Source organism: Phasianus colchicus, chromosome 6, assembly GCF_987193195.1.
Source record: "Phasianus colchicus chromosome 6, bPhaCol1.hap1.1, whole genome shotgun sequence".
In the NCBI taxonomy this organism is placed as follows: domain Eukaryota; kingdom Metazoa; phylum Chordata; class Aves; order Galliformes; family Phasianidae; genus Phasianus; species Phasianus colchicus.
Window position 1 is genome coordinate 51374262 of NC_143441.1, and position 25097 is coordinate 51399358.

A 25097-nucleotide genomic window follows, 5' to 3' on the forward strand; every position below is an offset into this window, starting at 1 on the left:
AGAGTGAGAACCTCTTGGAGTACTTTGTGAGTGGAGAAGACAGTAGTTGCCAAATTCCCTTGTAGGGTGCATTGTATAAATGATTTGGCAAAGTCCATCCCAGCACCCCAAGGCCCATCTCCCTCCCACAGTGGGATAGGTTGATCACCCAGGAATGGCATAGTCCCAGGGATGGTTATGAGATAATTGCAGTGTGTTTTAGCTGTACTTGAAGGTGTTTGAGAGCCACTAACTGACCATCCTGTCTTTACATTACTACAGATTGTCTGTCTGTCATTTTAATTAATTCTGAGACTTCAAAGATCCCTGGTATCTTCCACTTAAAACAATTTTGGGCAAATACACCTTAGGATTTTTCTCATGAACTTCCTCTGTTGGTTTTCTGTATGAAATTTGCCTGAGAATGTAGGAAAGAAGTCTACGTAAGCTATGTGGTGTACAAAACATGGCCAATGGATTGTGCTCAATTGCTCATCATCCTTCCATGGTCAATGATCAGTGGCCCTTGGTCCCTCCTCCATGGTCAATGGCAACTCTCACTTCTCCTCAACTCCCAGCAAAACCAGGAGTTGGATGGGTTTGGGGGGTTTTATGGTGGTGATAGGTTGACAGTTGGACTTCGTGATCCTAGTGGTCTTTTCCAAAGATAATATGATGTCCACCAAGACCAAATCTGAGCTGTATAAAATCAAAGCCCAAATGCACTCAGAGTTTTCAGCCAAGATCCTTAACAACACGTACAATATAGAGTCATCTTTATTTTGAGTTGGATGGGACAAAGCAGCAGGAAAAAGTCACAATAATAATTGACGCTGAGTGTCTGAGAGGGCGGATGAAAGATGAATATTTGTTCTCAGCACTGTAGATCAGTGCAGGAGAAATCAGTGGCACAGATATTCATCTCGTGGTCACAGGCACGTACGCTTGACTTTACAATGAACCAAACGTCACGTTTGTTGTACTTCGGTCTCATTGTTTGTAGAAGGCTCTCAGGTTGCTTTAGTAGAAAGCAATATTGCTCGCACTGTGCATCACTGGACCTCTGTTGTGCCTTCAGCCCATCCCGATCCCCCTGAAGAACCAAAAGTTTTACATACGAGCAGTCACTCTGTGACTCTGTCTTGGTACAAGCCGCTGAGCGACGGTGGTTGCGACATCCTAGGCTACCAAGTGGAGAGAAAAATCCCAGGTGTTGGCTGGCAGTCATGCAACAAGAGCATAATTCAAAGCATGGAGTTTGTGGTGGACAATCTCACTCCAGGCGAACCCTACAGATTCCGCGTCTCGGCTGTAAACAAAGTTGGGGCCAGCGAGCCAGCACAGTTCCCTCAAATGGTGCAGCTAGGTGAGAAAGGAAAGATGGCCCCATGGAGGACTGCAAGCTGCTGTCAGCCTGTTTCGCATGGCATGTCTGCTTCTTCCATTCCAGGTGTCTCCTGGAAGAGTTCAATCAGCAGCATCTTTCAGTGCTTTGCTGCCAACACAACGCAGGAGAACGAGCTTGGACAAATCGTTCTGGGCTGTCACAAAGCAAAACCCGCTGTGTTGTTACTATCCAAAACTTTCTCTAAGCTGCATCAAGCTGTCTTGTGGCCTGCACTGCATCCATGTGTTGTCCAGTCACCACGAGTTTCTTTTCTGGTGGAGCTCAGGTGGAATGCGTCAGAAGGGGCATGTTGGGATGTGTTTGGGTAACCAAGGCTGGTTACCGCTGGCACTGATGTGGGCCTGGGCACTGTTGTCTTCTTCACCCATCTTTCTTCATATGATTGCATATCTTTTGTGATAACCCCTATGAAGGAGTACTGGAGTTTCTTTGCTGCCTTTTGGTATGACTTTGGAAGTGGAATGGAGAGCCACTCCATCAACCTTTTCTTGCAACTCCTTCCATGATAACGGAGAGCCCAGAAAATTCCCTAGAATGACAGTACCAATAAAAATTAAAAATCAGATATATTTTTTTTTAAGGTCAGATTCGATGTTTTTGCAACATTACTTCCAGTGTGCCGGCTGACCTCAGCAACTGTTTATGCTCACTGCCTGCAACAAATCTGAGGGATTTGGGGCAGAGATTCCCTCACCAGGTGCAATGGGCAGCGGGGCGGATGGCACTCGGATGTGCACTGACTTATAAGGTCCCAGTCAACATCTCAGCATTTAATGCGTTTGTCATGACTTCGTTTTGAGTATCGCTGTCATACAAGCAGCGTGCCATTGGCAAGTCTTCTCCCAAAGTAAAGATTTTATTTTAAATATTTTTTAAGCTTTCTGATATATTTTTTGAACTCTTCCTAAGCTACCATGATTATATATATTTTTTAATCTTTTTGAGCAACCTGATCTTGAGGGAGGAATCCCTGCTTATAGCAGGGGGGTTGGAACTAGATGATCATAAAGGTCCCTTCCAACCCAAATCATTCTAAGATTCTATGATTGGAATGAATACAACTTTTAACAATCTCTTTTCTTTTTTATTCCTCTTATTCTTTCATTGTTTTCTCACATCACTTCTGAACATTTAAGATCTGCTAGGATCTATAGGACTGCTTGAATATTGGTTGTGATGGGTAAATGAAGGTCAGCAAAAGAAACAGAAGAAGGGGAAAAAATGCAATGACTTTTGCATGTATACATTTAAGTGGAATGGGTTTCACCCCTAGGAGAGCTTGTGCAGTTGTTTTGGAAGTGCAAATTTTGGATGCTGCCAGTGATTTATTTATTTTTCTTCCATTTTCTTTTGCTCGTCTGCAGCAGTTAAAGAATCTGCAAATGAACAATGGGATGTTCGAATATTTTACAGAGTGCTCTGAAACGCCTTAAAGTTTATGGTGTAGTCTTTTTGTTAATTTACCTTTTTTTTTTTACAATTACAGAGCCTTCAATTACAGTCACCCATCCTTTGGTGGGTGGATCAGTCTCTGAAGGGGAGGTGGCTCGCTTGGAGTGCAAATTGTCAACTGAAATCAAAGAGAACGTGACATGGCTCAAAGGGAATGAACCAATACAAACTGGAGGAAGATATGAAATCCTCTCTGATGGAAAAAAGCAGACACTCATTATTCACGCATTTAAAGCTGAAGATCAGGACACATACACCTGCATGGTTTCTCCAGAAGTCAAATCTGTTGCCAGCTTGTGCCTTGAAGGTATAGAGTGTGCACTGCTGTGATGTTTAATCAGTTCTGTCTATGGACATCTAGGGGCATCTTCATAGCCTGAACTGGAATTTGTTTCCCTTGACGTGCTATATCTAAAAATTTGCAAATTAGTCTTTTCTTACTCTTTGGTTTAACTCAGTACATTTTTGAGTCTCTGATAGTTTTGAACTATCAGATGAGATTCTCCTGGGTCACACAACACTCTCAGACATAGGTTTGGATTTGGGGTGGTTCACTGCAGTGTCACGAGTTGGACTCAGAGATTCTTGTGGTCTGTTCCAACTTGGGATAATCTGTGATTCTATTTATTCAAATGAGTAAGGAATTAAAAACATGTCGTTTGGCCCTGTTTTATGTACATGTTACTTGGATGTTGCAGGATAGCTAACTGCCACCAATAGTCTTCTGCCCAGACTTCAGAAAAATGTTTCCACGTGCTTCCTCAGAGCTTCCTCGCATGCTTTGTCATTTAACATCTTCAATTCTCCTCAGTTCCTACAGTGACAATGCTAAAAGAGATTGCCAAGGAAGTCCCCCCTGCAAGCCAACAGGAGGAGCTGGTGGATGGCCACGTCCAGCCCAGCTTGCCCCCCGAGGCCGCCCAGGAGGGAGACCTTCACCTCCTGTGGGAAGCTCTGGCCAAGAAGCGCCGGATGAGCCGGGAGCCCACCTTGGATTCCATCAGCGAGGTGCCAGAAGAAGAAGAGAAGCTTCAGAAGCTGAGGAAGGAAGAAGCAGAGCAGTCTCACTATTACTCAGAGGAGTACTCCACGTGTGATGAGCTGGCCAGGACAGGAGAAGCAGATTTTTCTTTCACAAGTTCAGATGATGAATCTAGAGCTGGGACTCCTTCGCTAGTGAACTACCTCAAGAAAGCTGAAAAGAGAAGTGTCAGTGTTACCACCAAGGTTCAGTCCATCTCCACAGGCAAGTTATGGAAACAGTGGGAGAAATCCAGTGTGGAGACTGTTGTGGCTGCCCCAAGTGCTAAGCCAGCTGAACCAGAAATAGCAGATTTAGATGATCCTTCCATGAACAAGGCCGCTGTGAAGATCCAGGCTGCTTTCAAGGGCTACAAAGTCAGGAAAGAGATCAAGCAACAAGAGTGCCCGGTGTTTACTGAGACCTTCAAAGATTTCTCTGGTGAGCCTGGAAGCACCCTGCATCTCGAGTGTGTGGCCCACAGCAAGACTGACATGAAGGTCCGCTGGCTGAAGGATGGGGAGGAGCTGTCCGATGGTCGCCACTATCACATAGACAACTACAGCGATGGGACCTGCTCTTTGATTATCACTGGCCTGGATAGGAAAGATGCAGGTAAATACACCTGTGAGGCATCCAATAAATTTGGGAAGGTTTCACACAGCGCGAAGGTGGTGATCGGTGCTGAGGAACCTGAAGCGCTTCCAAAAGAGAAGCGTATTAAACAAAGCACTGATAGTGAGACAGAAAGCTCCTCCGGCAGTGAGCTGGATGATGCTTTCCGTAAAGCTGGAAGGAGGCTGCACAGACTTTTCAGGGCCAAGATCTCAACAGAGATATCCGATGTGGAGGAAGAGCTCTTTGTCAGCGCAGATGAAGGGGACGTAGAGGTGGTCGACCATCAGACGTACCGTGAGGACGATCGGTACATTTACATCAAGTTTGAGGTCTTGTCCGAGGCAAAAACAGCTGCCACTCGTTTCAGAGAGATGTTTGGTGCTCTAGGGATTCCCGTGGAGATCGATATTTTGGAACAAGGCCCAAGGAAAGTTGAATTGCGCATTGGGAAAGCAACACCACCCACCCATGGGAAGTTTGCTCCTCCAGTTCTGAGACCACCACCGCCTTTGCTGACTTCTGATACAGGTAAGTAAAGCAGGCTGGTTTATTCTATGAAAAAGGCACCTGGAGCAGATCAGAAAATAGTCTTCTCGCTCATCAAGTAATTTCTAAAATCTCTTTATTTTTGTGCAGATATTTTCCTGGAAAGTTTACATATTTGGAAAAAAAAAAAGATTTTAAAATTATTTTTCACAAGTGTCAGTGACAAGGGGAGGGACTGCAAAGTATTCACTTATTTCCAAAGCTGCTTTTCACAGTAGAAATGTCCTCGACTATAATCATATGGCTGTGAATGCTGTGATTATTGTATTTAAATCAATGAAATGCATTTCAGAACAGCCCCGAGAGAGAAAGGACATTTGGGCAGCAGTGTTACTAAAATACATCTTTAACACAGTTTTTCTTTCTCCCCTCCTAATTGCCCTGGCTTTAGCTCCCATGTTCCTGACTGAGCTCCAAAACCAAGAGGTACAAGATGGCTATCCTGTCAGTTTTGACTGCATTGTTGTTGGCAAACCCCTCCCCACGGTTCGCTGGTTCAAGGATGGGAAAGCTATTGAAGAAAATGATCACTACATGATCAACGAGGACCAGGAAGGGTGCCATCAGCTGATCATCACAGCTGTGGTCCCCACCGACATGGGTGTTTATCGTTGCCTTGCTGAAAACAACATGGGAGTGGCTTCAACCAAGGCTGAGCTTCGAGTGGACCGTAAGTCTCAAAAGCACTGCAAAAAAAAACAGAGCGAAGTGGTCATGTTCAGAGGTGGATATACATTTCTCAAGAAAAACACTGTCTACATTTGAAAAACAATGATATATACACATTGCCCACAAAATACTACATTCCCAAACCTCGTGGGTTTCCTTGGGTTTTGCCAACAGTAAGGCATGACTCTGAGCAAAGCTTTTGAGATAAAATGAGTCATTTCCATAAATCAGGGGGATGTGGGAGTCTGCTGCTATAGTTGTGAGATCGATACTCACATTAACAAGGAAACAGTAATTACAGTAGCATGAAGGTTTCGAAGTTCAGCTTACAGAAAACATTTCCATTTAACAGTGACCAGCACTGACTACGAGACAGCAGCAGATGCAACAGAGACGTCGTCTTACTACAGTGCCAAAGAATATGTTTCAAGGTAAAATATCAAACTCTTAACTCTTTTACCTTGATGAGATGACTATGCCTATTTATATTAAGCCCATTTTTTGCAGAATCTGGCATGGCTGGATTAATGTCGTAAAGGAATACTGACCAGCTGAGTTTTCAGATGAAATAATTACAACAGCATTCATTCATTGCCTTCATGGTGGTCTGAATATTTCGCCACAATATCTTTACTTTTAATGTCGTATGGTGCTGAATCTGCAGCCATGATGATGAATCACACAAACTGAATTAACCTAAAATAGGTGATCCTGATTCCTAACTCTTCGCTGGTTTGCTGACTTCCTTCTTTCTAATTCAAATCACTTCTTAGTCGAGAACAAGAGGAATCTACCACAGAAGAGGAGCAATTGCCCCAGATCCTTGATGACCTTCATGATATTCATGTGGCACCTGGAGCACCGCTGGCTAAATTTCACTTGAAGGCAAAAGGTGAGAGGAGCTCACAACACTGCCTGTAGTTCCAGGTTTGCAGTCAGGGTGAAGTGCTGGACAAATTTTTCCAATGTGCTCTTGGAGTCATAGAATCACAGAATTACCAATGTTGGAAAAGAGCTCCAAGATCATCCAGCCCAGCCTGTGCAGTTGTGCCCCCAGTCTGTGCACCTCACACCCCATGTGCACGAAGCAGCTAGAACAATGTCTGTGTGCTGATGAGCATTGGCTTTTGCAGCACACTCAGGCACATTAAGTGTCATTATGTGCCTCTGCCTGCAGAGCTGATTGCAGGCACACACTCCCAAAAACTGAGTACAGCAAATTCTCTGAGCACATTATTTATGGAGGAACAATAAGGACTAAAAGAGACATTGAGGGTGTCATTTATTCTCCTTAATGAACAAAACAATCCTAGACTTACTTTATGAGGGAGTCACCACTACACGATAGAAGCTACAAAAACATCCCAGTGATAGTGTCTCTCCACAGTAGGGAGAGGTGGAGATTCTCCTCTTGTTTTTTTTTCTGATTTCTGCCTGTAAAAATGATGGGATCTGTTTTGGCTTCTGTGTTTTTGAAACTGGTACTGAAACTGTGATAAAATCCAGAGACAGAGGTCCACGTTTTATTTCACTGAAGACTTCAGCTTTTGGCTTTGTGTGTGCAATGCAAGGCAAATATAAGTATTACTTTCCCAGTGTGGAAGGTGTTTGGGTATGGAAAAAAATATAGGCAGTGCCAGCAACAGAAAAGATAGGAAAGAACTTTCACAAATAAATGCAATTCCACAGATTTTCAGCCAGTTCTAATGTGGTAGTCCTTCAAATTGGCAGAGCTCATTGTCCACAAGGATCTGCCTGGTTACAGATGTTCCCAAATCAATGATGGAAATTCACTCTTTGTGTCTGTATCGGTTCCTCACAGGGTATCCAGAGCCTCGTCTCTATTGGTTCAAAAATGGGCAGCCACTGAAGGCCTCGGATCGAATCCTGAAGATTGATAGAAGGGAGTTCCACTCACTGGAAATTCTCAATGTCATGAAGTCAGATGCTGGCCAATACTCAATATTTCTTATCAATTCTGCTGGTTCTGCATACTCATCAGCCAGGCTGGTAGTCAGAGGTAGGTACTGGCCTATTTTGGGTACCAGTTTTCTCTCTTCCAGTGAAGTCTTTCCATTTCACATACTTATTTTTCTTGAGAAAGCCTACCGAGGATAGTCAAGGGAGGTGGGGAAGGTTGTACTTAAATTATGATATCCTTTAATCTTAGTTCACCTGTAAATTTACTGAGAGTCCTAAAGATGAGAAATGCCTTTTCTCTAGGATCTGCTCGTCCCATAGATGTACATCTCACTCCTGCCCAATCCCGTGGATTTTAATGACTAATTTGACTAAAACCGAGTCCTCTTATAAATCATTCTTGAGGCTGTTCTAGTAAGACACTACAATTTTGAGATTTGGACTATTTTTGTCATTTTTGTTAATAAATATACTTAATCATCATGTTTTAATAGAAATAAGATTTCCATGTAATGTGTCCTGCAATGGATAAGCACCTGAAACCATCTTTCTATTTTTCTATTAACTCAATCACAGAAAGGTATTTGTATTTGTCATTTTGCTTCTTTCCATTGTGTTGCAGATCCTGATGAGAAAGAAGAAGTGACAGAAACAGGTGAGAGAAGCCATAGCAGGTGATGACAGAACCCCTGGGAAATTTTCAGTGGTGTGAACTCAACAGGATGTCTCACCACGTTTCAATGTCATTTTCAGATTCCCATGAGCAGCTGATACCACCAAGGTTCCTAGAGAGGTTTACCAATAAGAAGGTGAAGAAAGGCGCAAGCATCACATTATCTGTAAAAGTTGAAGGTAAGTAGATAGTTACCTAATCTCCCTGCATAACTCTTGGGTCTGGACTTTCTCTGGGACCAAGTCATTGCAGCATCATCTCCTGTATTAATCTGAGGTCTGGGTCTGTACTCTGAACTGTAACAGACTTTGTGTACGCTGAAGGAAAGCACATCTTCACCTCCATATTCCTGTTTGTAAAAATAGGGATAATAACACTTAATGGTCTTATGAAGACGTGTTGGTTAACAGGTTTGTTTTTAGAAAGAGTCTTTATAAGTGAGCCAGATAAAGGTTTATGCTATATGTCATAACTTATTTTGGAGAAGCATCAGGAATCAAGCCAAAACCAGCATTTTTTCACAATATGGCTCATGATTGTGTGTGAGTAACACCATTAGGAAAATTGAATTTTAATGCTTTGGTTTTCCTTCAGGACATCCACCACCAACCATTACTTGGCTGAAAGAAGAGTCTCAGGAAGACATCCTGTGGATCAAACCAGACACTCCTGGATATAAACTCGCCAGTTCCAATATGCACCACAGTTTAATCCTGTTGGATGTTAAAAAGAAATACAGTGGAGCTTACACGTGCATTGCTACCAACAAGGCTGGCCAGTCCATCTGCACTGCCAACCTAGAAGTTGCGGATGGTAAGTCATATGTTAAAGACACTTTCTCTACATTACCTAAGAGTGTGACTGATAAGGAAATTAACCAAGTCACAACCAGAATTAGGCATGAATTTTCTTGCCTTGTCAGTGACATTGCTCTTAACTTCTATAATGTTTTAGATTTTTGAACCTAGCTTTGATTAAAAGCAGTATCTTTTCTGCATAAAGAGCAGACAAGTCTGAAAAAGAACCACATTAACCACAAAGAAAACAGAAATACTATTTAAAATAACCGTCATCATTTACTGTGCCAAGAGCTACAGCAGCACAGCTTGAGCAGTGTGGGGAGATGAGACAGACAGTTCTGCATCTGTGTGAGAACAGAGAGGAGCAAAGTGTTTGTTTTGCACAAGTGGTAGTATGCATCCCAGCTGAGGAAATGTTAATGGGTCGAGTTCACTATGTCAGTATTCCCAGTAATCCATGTCTAGAAAATGTGTCTACAGTAAGCAGAACATCCTATGTCTGCTGTCCTCTGACTCTGAACCCTAATCTTGCAGTGAAAGAGGCTGAAGTCCTGACCCAGGAGCGTGTGATGGTATCAGAAGCCATAATGACCACCCTGGGGTAAGTGGCTGAAGCAGAGCAGTGCAGCTATCATCCTACAGAAGTAAAACTGTGGGAAGTGAGGAGCTTAGTGTCTGCAAAAACAAACAGGCTACTTCCAGTGGGGATCCTGGACATAGATTCTGAATGCCAACACCTGTAGTACTGACCACTGTCTCTCTGTAACTCTTCTTTCGCCATCTTTAACATGGGACTGGCCCTTACCAATCGTCCTTGATACAGGGCATACAGAGCATTTATTGATGGACACAAGCAAAACAGTTTGAGGTCCTACGAGCGAAGCATCCTATAGATGCAGTCATATGAATGTCAGTCATTTCTTCACGATTGTCAAGGAAGATGGTGACAAGAACAGAAAAGACTTAGTTCGTTTTGTATAAAAGTCTTGCTCCTTTTTGTCCCTGCATATAGCAGGGGGGTTGGAACCAGATGATATTAAAGCCTCCTTTCAGCCCAAACCATTCTGTGATTCCTTTTTGTCTCTTAGAGTGCCAAAAAGATAAACAGATTTGCGTTATCAAAAGGTTCTGCTCACTAACTTCTCATCTGCATGAAGAACCTATCAACTTGCCATTCTTGGCTTGGATACTGGGGAGATACATTCTGAAAACTGGTACCTACCTGAACCCACCTTAGCTTCTACAGTGCTTCTGCCCTAAAAGAATTGACCAGTTTCACTCCAGAATGTCAATTTGCAGAGCGAATTTCCCTTCCTAAGCATCAGTTTGCTATGTGGAATTGTCTGCCTCTCTCCACTGACGATGAAATGGTCCTAATTAAAAAGCAGAGTCCTAGCTGAACTAATTGACAGTAGTCCGTCCTTCCAAAAGATTTGTAGCTGGTACTCCTCTACACATGTTCTGTTTGCTACACATAGTCTTTATCAAAGCTGACAACTGAAGCTTAGGAGATGGGTGGTTTAACTCTGCAAGCAGTGCATGCTTCCTTCTGCTTCCTGTGCACAGCAGAGATCTTTTCTCATTTAGGGCTTATTACTATGCATTTTAATTTAACTTCTTATTCTGCTTTTCTCCTTTTTTTTTCAGAGCTGTTCATCCCTCTGAAGGTAAGATGAATTTCTTTTTTCTCCTACTACTGCCTTTCACATCTACAGCTGAGATCACCTATGTCTGCCATGATAACCACCTACTTCTGTCCTTCTGTTCTCTTGCAACTCTCTGAAATATCATATTTGGGGGGGGGGGCTCGGTTCAGGAGTGAATTGTTTGGAGGAAATGTGAGTATGCAGTGTTAAAAGCCTGGGAGGTGAAGAAATTGGGGCCTTCCTTCCACAGAAGCTTTTATCAATAATAATAATCATCATCATCATCATTATCATTGACTTTCCAATGCCATACTCCATGCATAATAGAAAACTATATTTTCCAGGAGACCTTGAAGCTGGTAGGGAAGGTGTACCCAGAACTCCTATTTCATTAGCTGATGTTGGAACTGAAGAATTCTTCCAGAAGCTCACCTCTCGTATCTCAGAAATGGTATCTGCAAAAATAAGTCAGGGTAAGCAATCTGGCAAATGCAATTTAATTAGTATAGAAAATGTAATGTTTTCTTAGTCAACAGCTGGTCTTTAAGTACGAGCAAGATTTGTAAAGAAGGTTTTGAGGCAGTCTTCTTGCATAAGTATGAACAGTAGTGGATGTTTAGTACCAAGAATTTTTGGATGGGACGTTTTTAGTCCAGACAAGGCTGAAAACTGTGCTGGTTTGATGAATTACATGGAAAAATCTAGTTTGTTGTGCCATTTTTCTCATAGAAAATTTCTGCCTTAAAACAAAGGTGTTCTTTGAATGTAATGGTAATGCGCACAGGAGACGTACAGCCTTATGCATGGAGACATTGCAATTGTTTATTCAACCCTATGCATCAGAAGAATATCATGTTCAATAATCCAAGTGCTCTTCTTGGGCAGTGCTTGTGTTTTTAGCATTGAAAATTATTACATGTTTGCTTAATGTTCAAATAGGAGATCTTAATTTCATACTTGGTGATCTTTCTGCTTTATAGCTACGCTCCGAGTGCCAGGTGCAGAAAGCGATGATGAATCCAAAACCCCCTCTGCATCTCCCCGCCATGGCCGATCCAGACCTTCATCCATTGCTCAGGAGTCCTCCTCTGAGTCTGAAGATGGGGATTCCAGAGGAGAGGTATGATATCTCTGTGAGTGGTGCTGTGTGCAGCCAAGAGTTGGACTTGATGGTCCTTCTGGATCCTTTCTGACTTGGAGTACTCTATGATTCTCTGACCTGTACGGACAAATTTCACACAAGGAGTAAACCTCACTTATAATGATTAGTCTCCAGTGTTTTAAGGATCTCCATCCCCTTTTGTGGTGTACCTCACTGCAGTAGGTACATTTAGAGGTACAATATATGGGACGTGTGATATAGAGCACAGTGAATCAGATTCTTGTGGCTCACGCTGTGACCTTGAACAAATCGTTCAACTCAACGTGGTCAAAATTCACCATATACTCAACTGCTTTTTTCTTCACCACTCAACTTCAGGAAGTAAAAGTTTGATTTTCTGTGCCCTTGGATACAGTTGGCCAGAAGAATTTTGTTGAGAATCTCTTCCCATGGGAATAGCAGTGAAAAATTAGTGAAAATCCATATGTTTGGGATGTTTATATCAAAACATTTCTTAAAAAAGGAGATGAAGAAAAAAAAACGGAACCTTTGACAATGTTGGCTATTCTTCAGGGCCACTCTTCTCCTTTGTCACAAAATTCATTCATTTTCTATACACAACTCAAACACTTTGGACAATTTTGAAAATAAGGTGTTCCAATTGCAAAAAACAGCAAACAGTGGTTCTCTTTGCCATAAAGGGGCTGTTAGATAAAACGTAGATAAACACTTCTGTTCTGCTGGTGTTTCTGTATACACTTCGGAACTCCAAATAACTGTTGTTTCATCCCTGCAGATCTTTGATGTCTACATAGTCACAGCTGACTACGTGCCCCCTGCTCCTGACAAGGAGACCATCACTTTGAAGGAAGGCCAATATGTGGAAGTCCTTGATTCAGCTCATCCCCTGAAGTGGTTGGTCAGGACCAAACCCACAAAATCCAGCCCCTCTCGGCAGGGCTGGGTGTCTCCAGCTTACTTGGACAAGAGATTAAAGGTGACTGATCATGCTGTAATTATTTTCTATCTACAATTAAGTGGTTTGGTTGCCATTCATAGACATCCCTCTTGCACAGTCTGACAGGGAGGAAGCTATTGAAGGGGTCTTCATGGAACTCTTTCATATTCTCCATGACTGTAGGGGTGCCTGGGTTTGATTGCACTGTGGCCTTTCCAGTACTTGAAGGGAGCGTATAAACAGGAGTGGGAACAGCTGTTTAGGAGGGTGGATAGTGATAGGACAAGGGGGAATGGTTTTAAACTGAGACAGGGGAGGTTTAGGTTGGATATGAGGAGGAAGTTTTTCACCCACAGGGTGGTGAAGCACTGGAACAGGTTGCCCAGAGAGGCTGTGGATGCCCCATCCCTGCAGGCATTCAAGGCCAGGCTGGATGTGGCTCTGGGCAGCCTGGTCTGCTGGTTGGTGACCTGCACATAGCAGGGGGTTGGAACTGGATGAGCACTGTGGTCCTTTGCAACCCAGGCCATTCTATGATTCTATTGAAGGGGCGTGAGGGATATTATGTAGCATGCACTGATGAAATTACTGTCAGATGAATCTGTTTCTTTTTTCTTGTGTTTTAGTTGTCACCAGAGTGGGGAACAACAGAAGTTCCCGAGTTCCCTGGAGAATGTGTTTCTGAGGATGAATATAAAAGGAAGCTTGGGTAAGCTCTTGTTGTTTGATATTTGCAGTGCTGATTCTTGTTATCTTTTGATGTAACATGAATGTTGGCATTGAGGTACTCCTGCCACAGATGTTCCTCTGAGATTTGCCATCTACTCTTTCTAAGACTTAGAATTTTTGATGTTTGAGTGATTTCTGCCATAAAAAAAAAAAAACCAAAGAAAATTCCAGGCAATCTAAATCACACTGGGAGACTTAAAAGAAGGATTTCAATGATGGAATTCTGGAGGCTCCATATTTCACACACACAAAAAACACAGACAAACAAACAAACAAACAAAAAACCTTACAATTTGGTACCTCTGTACTTCAGTGTGCTCTATATCAGATAAACAGTTTTCTGATAAATAGTGAAAGCTCTTGCAGAAGCCCCGCTACAACCTTTTGTTAATCTCTAATACTGCAGCATGTGCTGAGTGTTCTATCGTAGAGATATTTGCATTTTTGGTGGCATAATGTGGCAATAAAATTGCTGCTATCTACTTTACACGGGTCATTTTATCACTTGTGTTCTGTTCCACCTGCCCTAGCAGTAGATACCTTTGATGTAGGAGTAGGTGTGCCAACATAAGTGGGGTATCCAAGTTCCCTTTGTGGTCAGATCCCTTACAAACCTATTCAGCTCACTCCAGGATATCTATTCCTCTGTTCAAATGTCTCTACTTTTCATGCCAAAAACCCCTCAGGGTTCAGGATAATAGTGATGATTGTTTTTTCTTTTTGCTTGTTTGTTTTCCCTTCAGTGTTCTTATTCAAGAGCTCTTGATCTCAGAAGAGGATTACATTCAAGATCTACAGTTCCTCCAGACTCATCACCTTAGGTACACCGAGACCTGTCCCAGTGTCCCAGGAGCTATTGCCAGTCAGAAATCCACCATCTTCAGAAATATAGATGATATTACTCGCTTCCATTCCAGGTAGGCATCCCCATGTGCCTTCCTTGAAGACCAAAAAGTGGCTCACTTACTGGTTTTATAGCTATGCCAGCTATGGTTACAGAAATTCAAGCAAAGAGGGACAGCACCGTGCTGGGTAAAGAGACATTGGGAAGCTTAATGCAAACATGTCAGCATCCCTTGTTCCCCCAGTCATTTCCTTCGATCTGTGTTGACCTGAGCTTGTGCTGATTTAGAGATCTGGCTGTGTTCTAATCTCACTGCATCGCCTTCTCCTCTTTTCTCTGTTCTTCCACAGTGCTTTCCTCCGAGGCTTGCAGAAATGTGACACTGATGACGATGTGGCCATGTGCTTTATTAAACACGAGGCAGAATTTAACAAGTACATCCAGTACCTGGTGGGGCGGGTGCAGGCAGAGTCAATTGTTGTCAGCAAAGCTGTCCAGGATTTCTACAAGGTAAACAGCAACCAAAGTACCTCTTGAATGTTTGTGAAGCAGTATCATATGAGCATTTTTCCAAGCATAATCCTTACTACTGCTGTTTATATAATAATTTCTCATTCTTCTACGTATTTTTTTTTTTTTTCCAGAGATACACAGATGAAATTTTAATGAATGAAGATCCTTCACAGACACTTATCCCACCATTGCAGCACTATCTGGAAAAACCCATCAACAGGATCCAGCAGTATCAGACTATTATCAAGGTGAAGAGCATATGCTACATGCTTGTTTCTGATAGCTTTATGTTCTGCTTTGTGCAGCCTGTGGGGGAAAATCCTTCTTTGTTTTCCATTTCTTAGCTTCCTTCTGATGTAACTACTGGCAAAAGCTTGAGTAAATTGAGTCAGTAATCACAGCCAGTGATGGTACTCTCTAAATAGTTTTAAACTGTAAATCCAGATGAAAGTTCACAGTTTCCAACACCACAAACCAACTCCAACCCCCAGACCACAGACAAAAGTTTAAAAACATCAATTTTCAATAGTATTTTTCGTGGGATGTAGCACAAGAGTATCCAGAAATAAGACTTCTTGCCAAAAAAAAAAAAAAAAAGAAAGTACTTCAGCCGTACAAAAGTGAGCAGTTTGGATAGTTTGAAGAAGAATCAGATTGATTTTCTAGTTTTAAACACCTGCCTGCACACAAACATTAAAATTTTAAGGATGTCTTGGAACAGAGAGCAAACATAGGTGCTTGCTTCAGAGCTGAAATAGAGGCACATGAACAAATGTGAGGGTAAAAAAATAACTGCTATTTCATACTTTTTCAATCCTTTTGTATTTCTATCTAATATCTACTCTTAGTTTAGCATTGCTCCATGAATGACATTGTCAGGGTGAACATTAGAGGAACTACAACAGATACATTTAGGATTGTACTTATTTTTTCTCACTGCACAGTAATTTTCACAATGTTTCTCTACAGGAATTAATCCGAAACAAAGCAAGAAACAGCCAAAACTGCACTTTGCTGGAGCAGGCTTATGCCATCGTGTCTGCACTCACCCGAAGAGCAGAAAACAACCTCCATGTCTCACTCATTGAGAACTACCCAGGGACCTTGGAAAGCCTTGGTGAACCCATCCGACAGGTAACTGTGATATGTGCACCATTGCTAGTGAACCTGATGTCCTACAAGATGCTCCTCTAGAAGCTCCATTAGAAGCTCCATATCTGAAACAGGGTACTTGTTTATTGCCTTTCTTGCTGTTCAGTGTGACACGTCTCAGTATGTAGGAAAGATGGGTCTTCTGGCTTGACAAAGGTTTAAAGAACAAGAGTACTGATGCTCGTGGGCCAGCTCACATGTGATGTACTTATTTCCTTTTGCAACACTCTCTTCACATAGGAAAGGATTTGATTTTGGCCCAGTCCCCCACCATGATCTTTTAAGTGTGTTATTCCTTCTTAATCCTCTCCTAATATGGGCAAAGTGCAAGGACCAATTCCACCTTCTTTTAAAGAGGCTAGTTTGCAGGGCATGTCAGTTCAAGGTAACATAACATACTTTGTACATGCTCCAGTGAAAACTTGTGATCAGTTTATGACATTTCAAAACTCATTCATGTGTCTTCAGAAGAGCTGTGTGCTTCTCCAGGTCCCTCTTGGAATAGGAGCATAGAGGAAAGATGACCTATCTATTGAGAAACCAGTGTAGGATTCCAGGGGAGACCATATAGCTCTCTACAGTGACTGGAAAGAGTGCTGTAGCAAGGTGGGAGTTGACCTTTTCTCTCAGATAACAGTGATAGGTTGAGAGGTAATGGCTTCAGGTTGCGTCAGGGGCGTTCAGGTTGGATATTAGGAATAACTTCTGAGAAAGAGTGGTTAGGCACTGGAAGAGGCTGTCCAGGGAGGTGGTGGTGTCACCATCCCTGGAGAACTTCAAGCACTGTGGAGATGTGGCACTGAGAGACATGGTCAGTGGGCATGATGGGGGTGGGTTTGGGTTGGACTTGGTGATCGATCTTAGAGGTTTTTTTCAACCTGAATGATTCTATGTTTCTTGACTTCTAGCATGCTTACTCAAATTTTGGTCTCTTTGTAGACTTATTGTGTAACATTGGGTAAGTCATTTACTCTGCTTCTTTGTGTCCTCTCTTTCAAGAGAATCACAGTGTTCTGCTGAGTAGAGTTGTAAGGTTAATTACAGAGATTTTGAGACGGTCTGGTACAACTCAGCTGTCTGCATTTAGGCATCTGATAACAAAGGCCCACTGAATCACACCCCAGATGTGCCTGCTTCTCCCCAGTGATGCCAGGGGGAACCTATTAGAGTTGTCAGTTCATGAGGGTACAGAAAATGAACATCCTGCTCTGGTGAAGGAGATCAAATAAGTGTGTAATAAACCATGTTGCAATAAGACAATGGTGCATAGGATAAGGATGTAATGGTTAAAATTGTTATCTCCCAAAAATTTGTTATCTCCTTGCTGAGAAATGGTATAATATCACCACAGCAATTATTCCAGTGTAACTATGTGCTCTTTCTTATTTTCCCTGCCAGGGCCACTTCATTGTGTGGGAAGGAGCCCCAGGAGCTAGAATGGCATGGAAGGGACACAAAAGACATGTCTTCCTCTTCAGGAATTATCTTGTGATCTGCAAACCGAAGCGAGACACGAGGACAGACACTTACAGTTACATCTTCAAGAACATCATGAAGGTCAAGCAAATAAAAAGCCTTTTAGAGTCCTTTACTAAGCCCAGTATCAACCCTACGGCATTACACATTAGGGCGGTTATGTGCCCCACCCTGAGATACCCTTTAATACTGGACATGACTTTCCTGAGATATAATAATTACTGCCAGGAGAATGTTTATTTGCTATCCAAAAGTCAGGAATACCAGGGGAAGGGTTGCAAAGTGACTCTGTTTGCTGTTCAGCCAAAGCCATGTTGCATTTCTCCCACAGTCTGACAATTACTCTAATTTCCTCTTTTAGAGCATCTAATATAGCTTTGAGGGGAATGGCATAAGAAGTGCCCACTGAAGCACTCCTGACAGAAGGAGACTTGCTGGTGTTTAATAATTGTTTCCATTTAAAGCCTGTATTGATGATGTTTCTGATTCACAAAAGCTAGGGTTCAAATCTGAATCGTACTAAACTCTGAGATTTCAGTTCTGGCTGGAATTCAGCCTTACCTGAAATGAACAAAGAATTTGTGTTGACTTTCTTGCACTCCTCCTGTTTGCAGCTGAACAACATAGATGTGAATGACATGGTGGAAGGGGATGACCGTGCCTTTGAGATCTGGCACGAGCGGGAGGACTCAGTCCGCAAGTACCTCCTTCAGGCTCGTACAGTGAACATCAAGAACTCCTGGGTGAAGGAGATCTGTGGCATACAGCAGCGAATCAGCCAGCCTGTCTGGAGTGAGTATGGCTTGCTTGGGACTGGCTCCCTGATTGAAGAAGGAGACTTTTTTTCTAGGACAGATGGAAAGCAACTAGGGTCATCTGCAACCTCCTCAACTGAATGAGGGTTAGAGGCTTCCCACAAGTTAAAACCACATAGCTGCTCTGAATAGCAATTCACACAGCCTGACTGCAAGCAGTAAGCTTTAACTGGAATGGTTATAGTTAAGTACTCCATCTGAACTAGGGTAGGCACCTTGGTCAGGTCCATAGGGTATGACTCTCTCCATTTGCCATCTACAGAACCAAGACTGTATATCATCAAAGCGATCAGCTTTACATGACAGAGGTCCCATAGGACCTGTGTGATTTGGAGGCAATAGCAGAGCAAGTGAATATCTTTTTTAATACTCTTCATGTCCATAAACCAAGTATGTAAAACACGGGGTGATGAGCTGAGAAGAGCTGGCTGTCCATTGCCATTTCAACACCCCCCTTACACAGGTTAGCTTTGATAGAGGATCAGCCATAGTTTGAAGTAGTTGCTCAGTTCTGTCTTCATATTTAGACATCCTTGCCAATAAAAGGAAGGTTTTCCAGCAGAGTCATGGGACCTCAGAATCATAGGGGTTGGTAGGGACCTCTAGGGATCATCAAATCCAACTCCCTGTTAAAGCAGTTTCCCTAGAGTAGGTTGTACAATAGTCTTGAAAATGAAGAGAGAAATGAAATACTGAATCACCTAAAACACAAATTGCAGTTGACAGTGCATTTATTCTGGCAGGGATTGCAGGAAGGTAGACAACCACAGGATTTGGTACACAAAGACCCCAGACCATTGGAAAGATCCACAAGGTTTGAACTAGAGCCCTACCTCTAACCATAGAATCACAGAATCACAGAATTGGCAGGGTTGGAAGGGACCTCAAGGATCATGAATCTCCAACCCCCCTGCCACATGCAGGGCCACCAACCATTCCACCTAATGCTAGAGGGTGTCAAACACTTCACCCTCAACTTCTGGCTTACACTGCTGTGTCTGGCACATGGATTTGCTTTGGATCATCATATCATCATCCAGGTTGCTTCATCCTCACTGTCATTTCAAGCCAATTTTTAATCCACACATTTTTTCAACAGGGATATTAGATTTTTATTGTCCAGATATAAGCTAGAAAAGGCATAATTTGCACCACAGAAAATCTGGCACTTTAAGATGCCAGTACAGAATTGGTTTTAGCATATATACACTGTAAAAAAAAAGTCTGAACTCTTCAGTGTGCCTTTAGTGAGATGCTCTAATGAAGAAGACTGTAGGAACAGTATTACATAGTTTCGTGTGGTAGGAATAAGTAAAAAATCTCTTCACAAAGCATAGATTTGGCTGTAAGGAGACCAACAGAGGACTTGTTTGGCTATCAAGGGTTTATTTTAACTGGGGAATTACTTTGGCAGCTTTGTTCATCTTTCCTTTCTGAACCTTGCAGAATTCCAGAAATGCTGCCTATCATCTCACCTTGCAGCAGCCATCCCACAGGCTCCTCCTTGGGGCTAACCTGTTGATTCTGTTTCAGTTCCCCCAGACTTTGAGGAAGAATTGGCAGACTGTACAGCCGAGCTGGGAGAGACAGTGAAGCTGGCTTGCAAAGTGACAGGAGCTCCCAGGCCATCTGTCAGTTGGTACAAAGGTATGAGAAGCACATCAGGAAACACGTACTCCAAGTTTCTTCTCTCTGTACTTTGCTCTGTGTCAAGCTGTCAGTGAGTAATCTAAAGGCTGGTCACTTAGAAATAGCTAATTCTAGCCTTGATAGCTGTGGGTAATATAAATCTTTCTGTGACAAACAGTTTACCCAAAGATGTTTTATAGAATCATAGAATCACAAGGTTAGAAAGGACCTTACAAGATCATCCAGTCCAACCAGCCTCCCATTTGCCTACAGGAAGATTTTCTTTTGAGCGTGATGAAGAGCTCATTCCTCAGTCACTAACATCAGGAGCTAAAAAGCAAATGCAGCTCTCATTCTTCTGAAGTGGAAGTGCTGGATAAAATTTCTGTGGAGAAAACATAACTGATACTGAACTATTTACAAAGAATTTTTTTTCCCTTAATTTTTAAGATGGAAAGCCAGTGGAGGTGGATCCCCATCACATTATAATAGAAGATCCTGATGGCTCCTGCACATTGATCTTGGACAACCTAACAGGTGTTGACTCAGGACAGTACATGTGCTTTGCTTCCAGTCCTGCTGGAAATGCCAGTACCTTAGGAAAGATCCTTGTTCAAGGTAAAGACCTGCACAGACGTGTTGTTTCAAAGGGCAATGTAATTCCCTAAGCATCAATATGAAGACATTCCAGAAGTTCTATATAGCATGCAAGAGAGATTAATTTTTCTTGAAGATACAATAGCAGTGAAATCTCAGGTCAAAAATAAGGTCTTTACTGCCTTGTGCACTGAAATCCTGAGAATTATCTGGTCAGGGACACACCTGTGTATCTGTTAGAGCATTGTCATGTTTCCAGCTGTTCACTATCTTTACTTTGCTTTGCAGTGCCACCACGGTTTGTGAACAAGGTTAGAAATGCTTATTTTGTGGAGGGTGAGGATGCTCAATTTACCTGCACTGTCGAAGGAGCACCGAGGCCTCAGATCAGGTCAGTTCCTCAAGCAGCTTGGGACAAATCCCACATTCCCATTTTGTATGGCCTGAAGACCTTCCTTGCTTGTTTTTCCCAAGTTATGACCCTTTCTTCTCTGAGTTTTTCACCCCACACTGGTTCTTCCCTATCCCACCTCCTTAGTTTCTCATATTTTTTGTTTTTTTCTGGCTAGAATCTGAAACAATACTTACAGATAATGCTTAGATATAAAATCTCATGCCCTGACAACATTTTGTCATTGCTTTATTCTCCTTGTCCTACACTTGAATTGAGCGAACCGTCTGGGGTAATCAGAAGACTCAGTATAACTTTTCATGATTAGAAGCACATTTCCCTGCATTGGCTGATGAGATTTCTTGAGAAGCATTTTTTCCCCCTTGTGTTTCAGTAGCCATGTGTGATCTACCTTTCTGCATAACTGTCTTCCAAGAAACAAGCATTTAGCTAATGATTAACTCCTGAGTTGTATGCTTACTGGTCTGATAGATGGATCAGTGTACTGGGAATCTCTTGATACTGCTTTTTTTTCTGGCTCATATGAAGTGTTTTCCCCATGCAGATGGTACAAGGATGGCATGTTGTTGAAGGACACAAATAAATACCAGACTTTCAGTGAACCACGGAGTGGTATAATAGTCCTGGTGGTCAAGAACCCTTCCAATGAAGATATGGGACACTACGAATGTGAAGTAAGTTCAGAGAGATTTAGAGATCTGCTGACATGATGTAGACTGGAGAAGTCATTGCACTGAGATCCACTGCATAAGATTAGCGACTGAGAAATTGTTGCTGCATGCTATATCAAAAAAGTTTATACAAGTCAGGTTCTCCCTTGATCTGGACCTTGAACGTCTGAAAGCGTAGGATGACTCTGATCTGAGAGTTTGGTTGTTCTAGTAATGATAGAGTGAGCTTACTCTGGAGCTTGAATCCAGATCTCTAGAGCTACATCTTTTGAAGTTTGGGATCATTCTGATGTGATTATTTTCTCAGGACCACCTTTAAACTAGAACAGATTTATGTTACTACAAATCCAAAAGGAAGAAGTGAAGTAAATAGAAATGGAAACCACTGCTATTCTGTATATTTAGCAAGCATTCAAGGGAAGTATCTCAAAATTAGAATGAATGTGCTGTAAAATATTTTCTAAAAATTAGTCATAGTCTGTGCACTCACAGTAATAAAATAGTAATAAGTTCTCAGAACTCAGTAATAAAAGGGTATGTGGCTCAGCTCACAGCAATTTCACAGTTTTTCCATAGATTTTTTATGTGATCTAATCCAATTTAAAGACTTCTACTAGAATTTTAGCAAAACCACATCACCTGGCTTCTGCCATTAGCTAAGATCCCAAGACCCAGTGTTGCCTTGGTTGAGTAAGATTCAGTAGGCTGAAGGATAATTAAAAACAAACAAACAAACAAAAACACATAGCTGTTTAATAGAGCTGTTTAACTACCACTTAAATGGCAGGAATCTGACCTCTTGGTAGAGATAGTTACCTTAGGACCAAATCACAGAGCAAACAATGAGTAAGCTAGCTGTTGTGCCATAACTTGTTTGTGTAGTCATTCATGGTAAAGCATTATAATGAACTTACTGAGCAGCACGTGCTCAGATCTGGGGGCACAGATTCATCTGTTCCTGCTGTCATGTAATTGCAAAATACTTATTGTTACAGTATGGAAAGATTTTATTGTAGAAAAGCATCCTGCATTTTATTCAGTACTGCATGATTCTCTTTAGCTGGTGAACAGATTAGGGTCAGCAAAAAGTGGAGCAGAACTTTACCATCACACTGCTGCAGCCCTGACCCAGGAGAGAAGAGGAGACCAAGCCATTACCATTGAAGGTATGGTCCTTGTCCAGCTCTGTAAGTATGTCAGTGTATTACTCTAAAACCATCTCATTGAGGTTCAAACATATTTGCCATCTTATCCATGTTGATTGTTGGTGTCCATGTATCTGTATGTCCATCAAGATGTGCATGGGTATACTGCAGCTCAGCCATATACCCATCACCATCTGTTGATTTCCAAATCTGGCAAATCAACTTCATCATATAATGTTCATAAACACATTATATGAAAAAGAAGGCGTAAATGAAGGGTACGTCACACCAGCCAAGAAAAATGTTTCTATTCCTGTTGCAGTACTTGGAAATGTATGTCAGCCTGGCAGAACACGAGTTACGTTTTTCTGACAGAGAACAGGGGCCAGTAAATAAAGCCACAGATGTTTTCTGATCCTTTCCCAAAATGCTACTGAAAACCTCCTGGAATTATTAGGAAAGGAGAACTGACAGCTGTATATCCTGCACAGTAGTTCAACCCTTTGCTAGGACTACTCACATAATCATAGAATCTGTTCCATTTTTTCCATGCATCTTTCAACCGAATCAGTAGGGTGATATGGGCTAATCTTACACCATCCTATAACACATCTCTTTATCAGCACTAAGCTGCCTTCCTGAAGACACCTTTTTACTAAAGGAACTTAAATAAGCAGTCTGCTAGGTACGCAAATTTAGATCAGTGGCCAAATCTGAGAATGGAATATTCCCTAGCATTCAAAATTGTTTCTTCATGCATGTTAGGAGCGTCCTTGCATGGCTGAGTATGGGACAACCTGTGCTGTCTCTCTTGAGCAGCTCCCCGAAGCAGTTCAGGAGATAATATAGCCAAAGGACAGTAGATAGTAGATAGCTTACTGCTTTGAAGAGTGAGAGAGAGAGGACTGGGGTAGGCATAGGTCATTCCATGCCAACAGGCATTGATGTCAGAGAACTCTTCCACATGCAGGTATTTGGGACACAGCAAATGAAAGCCAGAGGTTTGCCAAGAACTGTGATATATTTTTTCCTCATCATCGATGTTTTCATGTTAACTCAGGATAATAACAAGAGTTCAAGTGTACTTTTGACAGGGTTGGAGTGTTGTTATCCACATCCAAATGAGAGCCATCAAATATAAAGACCTCTTGACTCGAGCAGCAAGTGACCAGAATCTGGAAAAATACTCAGGGAAAATGGTACTCCACTCTCCTATTTCCTTATCTTTCTCCCCATGTTGGGTCTGTCTGAGAGAGGGTCCTGGTCAGTATGGAGCGTTGGGTCAGCCCTCTGTAGACACCAACAATGCATTGCTACACAGTAAGAGGATTCAGACACACCAGGGCATTAAGAGAAGTATCCAGATCTATGTATTCACATGTTTTGGTTTTGTGCTTGCTTTCCTTGTGGTTCTTTACCAAAATACTGTAAATCATCAAACAGCATTGCAGGAAGAATGGTGTTTGTAGAGCAACACTACAATTGTTTCAGTAGCGTAAATGTTGAGGTACTTTAATGCTTTGTCCTTGCTGAGACATAGAGAGGAAAATAACTCACATGCAGTATGTAGAGGAACATGAATTACTGTCAGGATGGCATATCTTCATGAAGTTTCCTTGTGCCAAGTATGCTATAAAAGCAAAGGTTGTAAAAGAGCTCCTGGGGTTACAAATTCAGCCCTGAATTAATCATGCAATGTCACTTCCACAGCCATAAACAGAAAGATTTTGTGAGCTTGTTGGAAGAAATGTAATTGGAGCTTGTTGTTATGAAATAGTCTTTGGTCTGTGATTTGCAATTGACTGAGCTTGGTAATAGGGAAAGAAATAGATCCCTGAGTGACCTCCAGGGTGAAACAGTGGGAGCTGCTCCAAGCCAGCCAGAGCAACGAGCAGGCTCACCCATGGACCATGATGGCTGTTCTGAGCAGAATCTATCAGGGATAAGTTTGGCACAATACACTTGTACAAGGAGGGAGTTCATTGCTTCTCTGGGAATCAGTGACCGCTTTGATCCACCTATTGAAAAATCAAACTCATCTGGCAAAGAACAGGAGGATGGATGGATCTCAGGAAGGCTTTTGCTTGCAATCCTTACAGTCTTTTGTCCTTGTGGAAATTGGACTATTTATAACTTCACCTAGAGGACTACATTACTGCTGTGTGGTTTTACTACATCAGAAAATGGCTGCTATGTCCATTTTCCAGTTTACCTGATTTATTGTTGGTTCTGGGAAATGACTATAATAAGAGCCTCCTGAGGCACCCAAGGGGCTTTAGTTGCAATTGTGTTAGTTTTCACTCTCCTGCCTTTCCTGTACTG

The 25097-nt window shown here is 42.2% G+C and overlaps 1 protein-coding gene across 1 annotated transcript in view; it reads left to right on the forward strand.

Moving 5' to 3' along the window:
- OBSCN (obscurin, cytoskeletal calmodulin and titin-interacting RhoGEF) overlaps positions 1-25097 on the forward strand; it is a 175186-nt gene that overhangs the window by 112492 nt on the left and 37597 nt on the right. Inside the window, exons 72-98 of the mRNA XM_090143262.1 lie at positions 1058-1345; positions 2874-3146; positions 3651-5006; positions 5416-5694; positions 6046-6124; positions 6467-6585; positions 7516-7713; positions 8236-8268; positions 8367-8465; positions 8881-9099; positions 9621-9687; positions 10734-10753; positions 11077-11205; positions 11713-11852; positions 12631-12831; positions 13419-13501; positions 14265-14438; positions 14716-14875; positions 15010-15126; positions 15848-16012; positions 17429-17587; positions 18121-18298; positions 19855-19968; positions 20401-20568; positions 20836-20938; positions 21504-21633; positions 22691-22796. Of these exons, the coding sequence (XP_089999388.1) occupies positions 1058-1345; positions 2874-3146; positions 3651-5006; positions 5416-5694; positions 6046-6124; positions 6467-6585; positions 7516-7713; positions 8236-8268; positions 8367-8465; positions 8881-9099; positions 9621-9687; positions 10734-10753; positions 11077-11205; positions 11713-11852; positions 12631-12831; positions 13419-13501; positions 14265-14438; positions 14716-14875; positions 15010-15126; positions 15848-16012; positions 17429-17587; positions 18121-18298; positions 19855-19968; positions 20401-20568; positions 20836-20938; positions 21504-21633; positions 22691-22796 (5157 nt within the window). The remainder of the gene's footprint in view (positions 1-1057; positions 1346-2873; positions 3147-3650; positions 5007-5415; positions 5695-6045; positions 6125-6466; positions 6586-7515; positions 7714-8235; positions 8269-8366; positions 8466-8880; positions 9100-9620; positions 9688-10733; positions 10754-11076; positions 11206-11712; positions 11853-12630; positions 12832-13418; positions 13502-14264; positions 14439-14715; positions 14876-15009; positions 15127-15847; positions 16013-17428; positions 17588-18120; positions 18299-19854; positions 19969-20400; positions 20569-20835; positions 20939-21503; positions 21634-22690; positions 22797-25097) is intronic.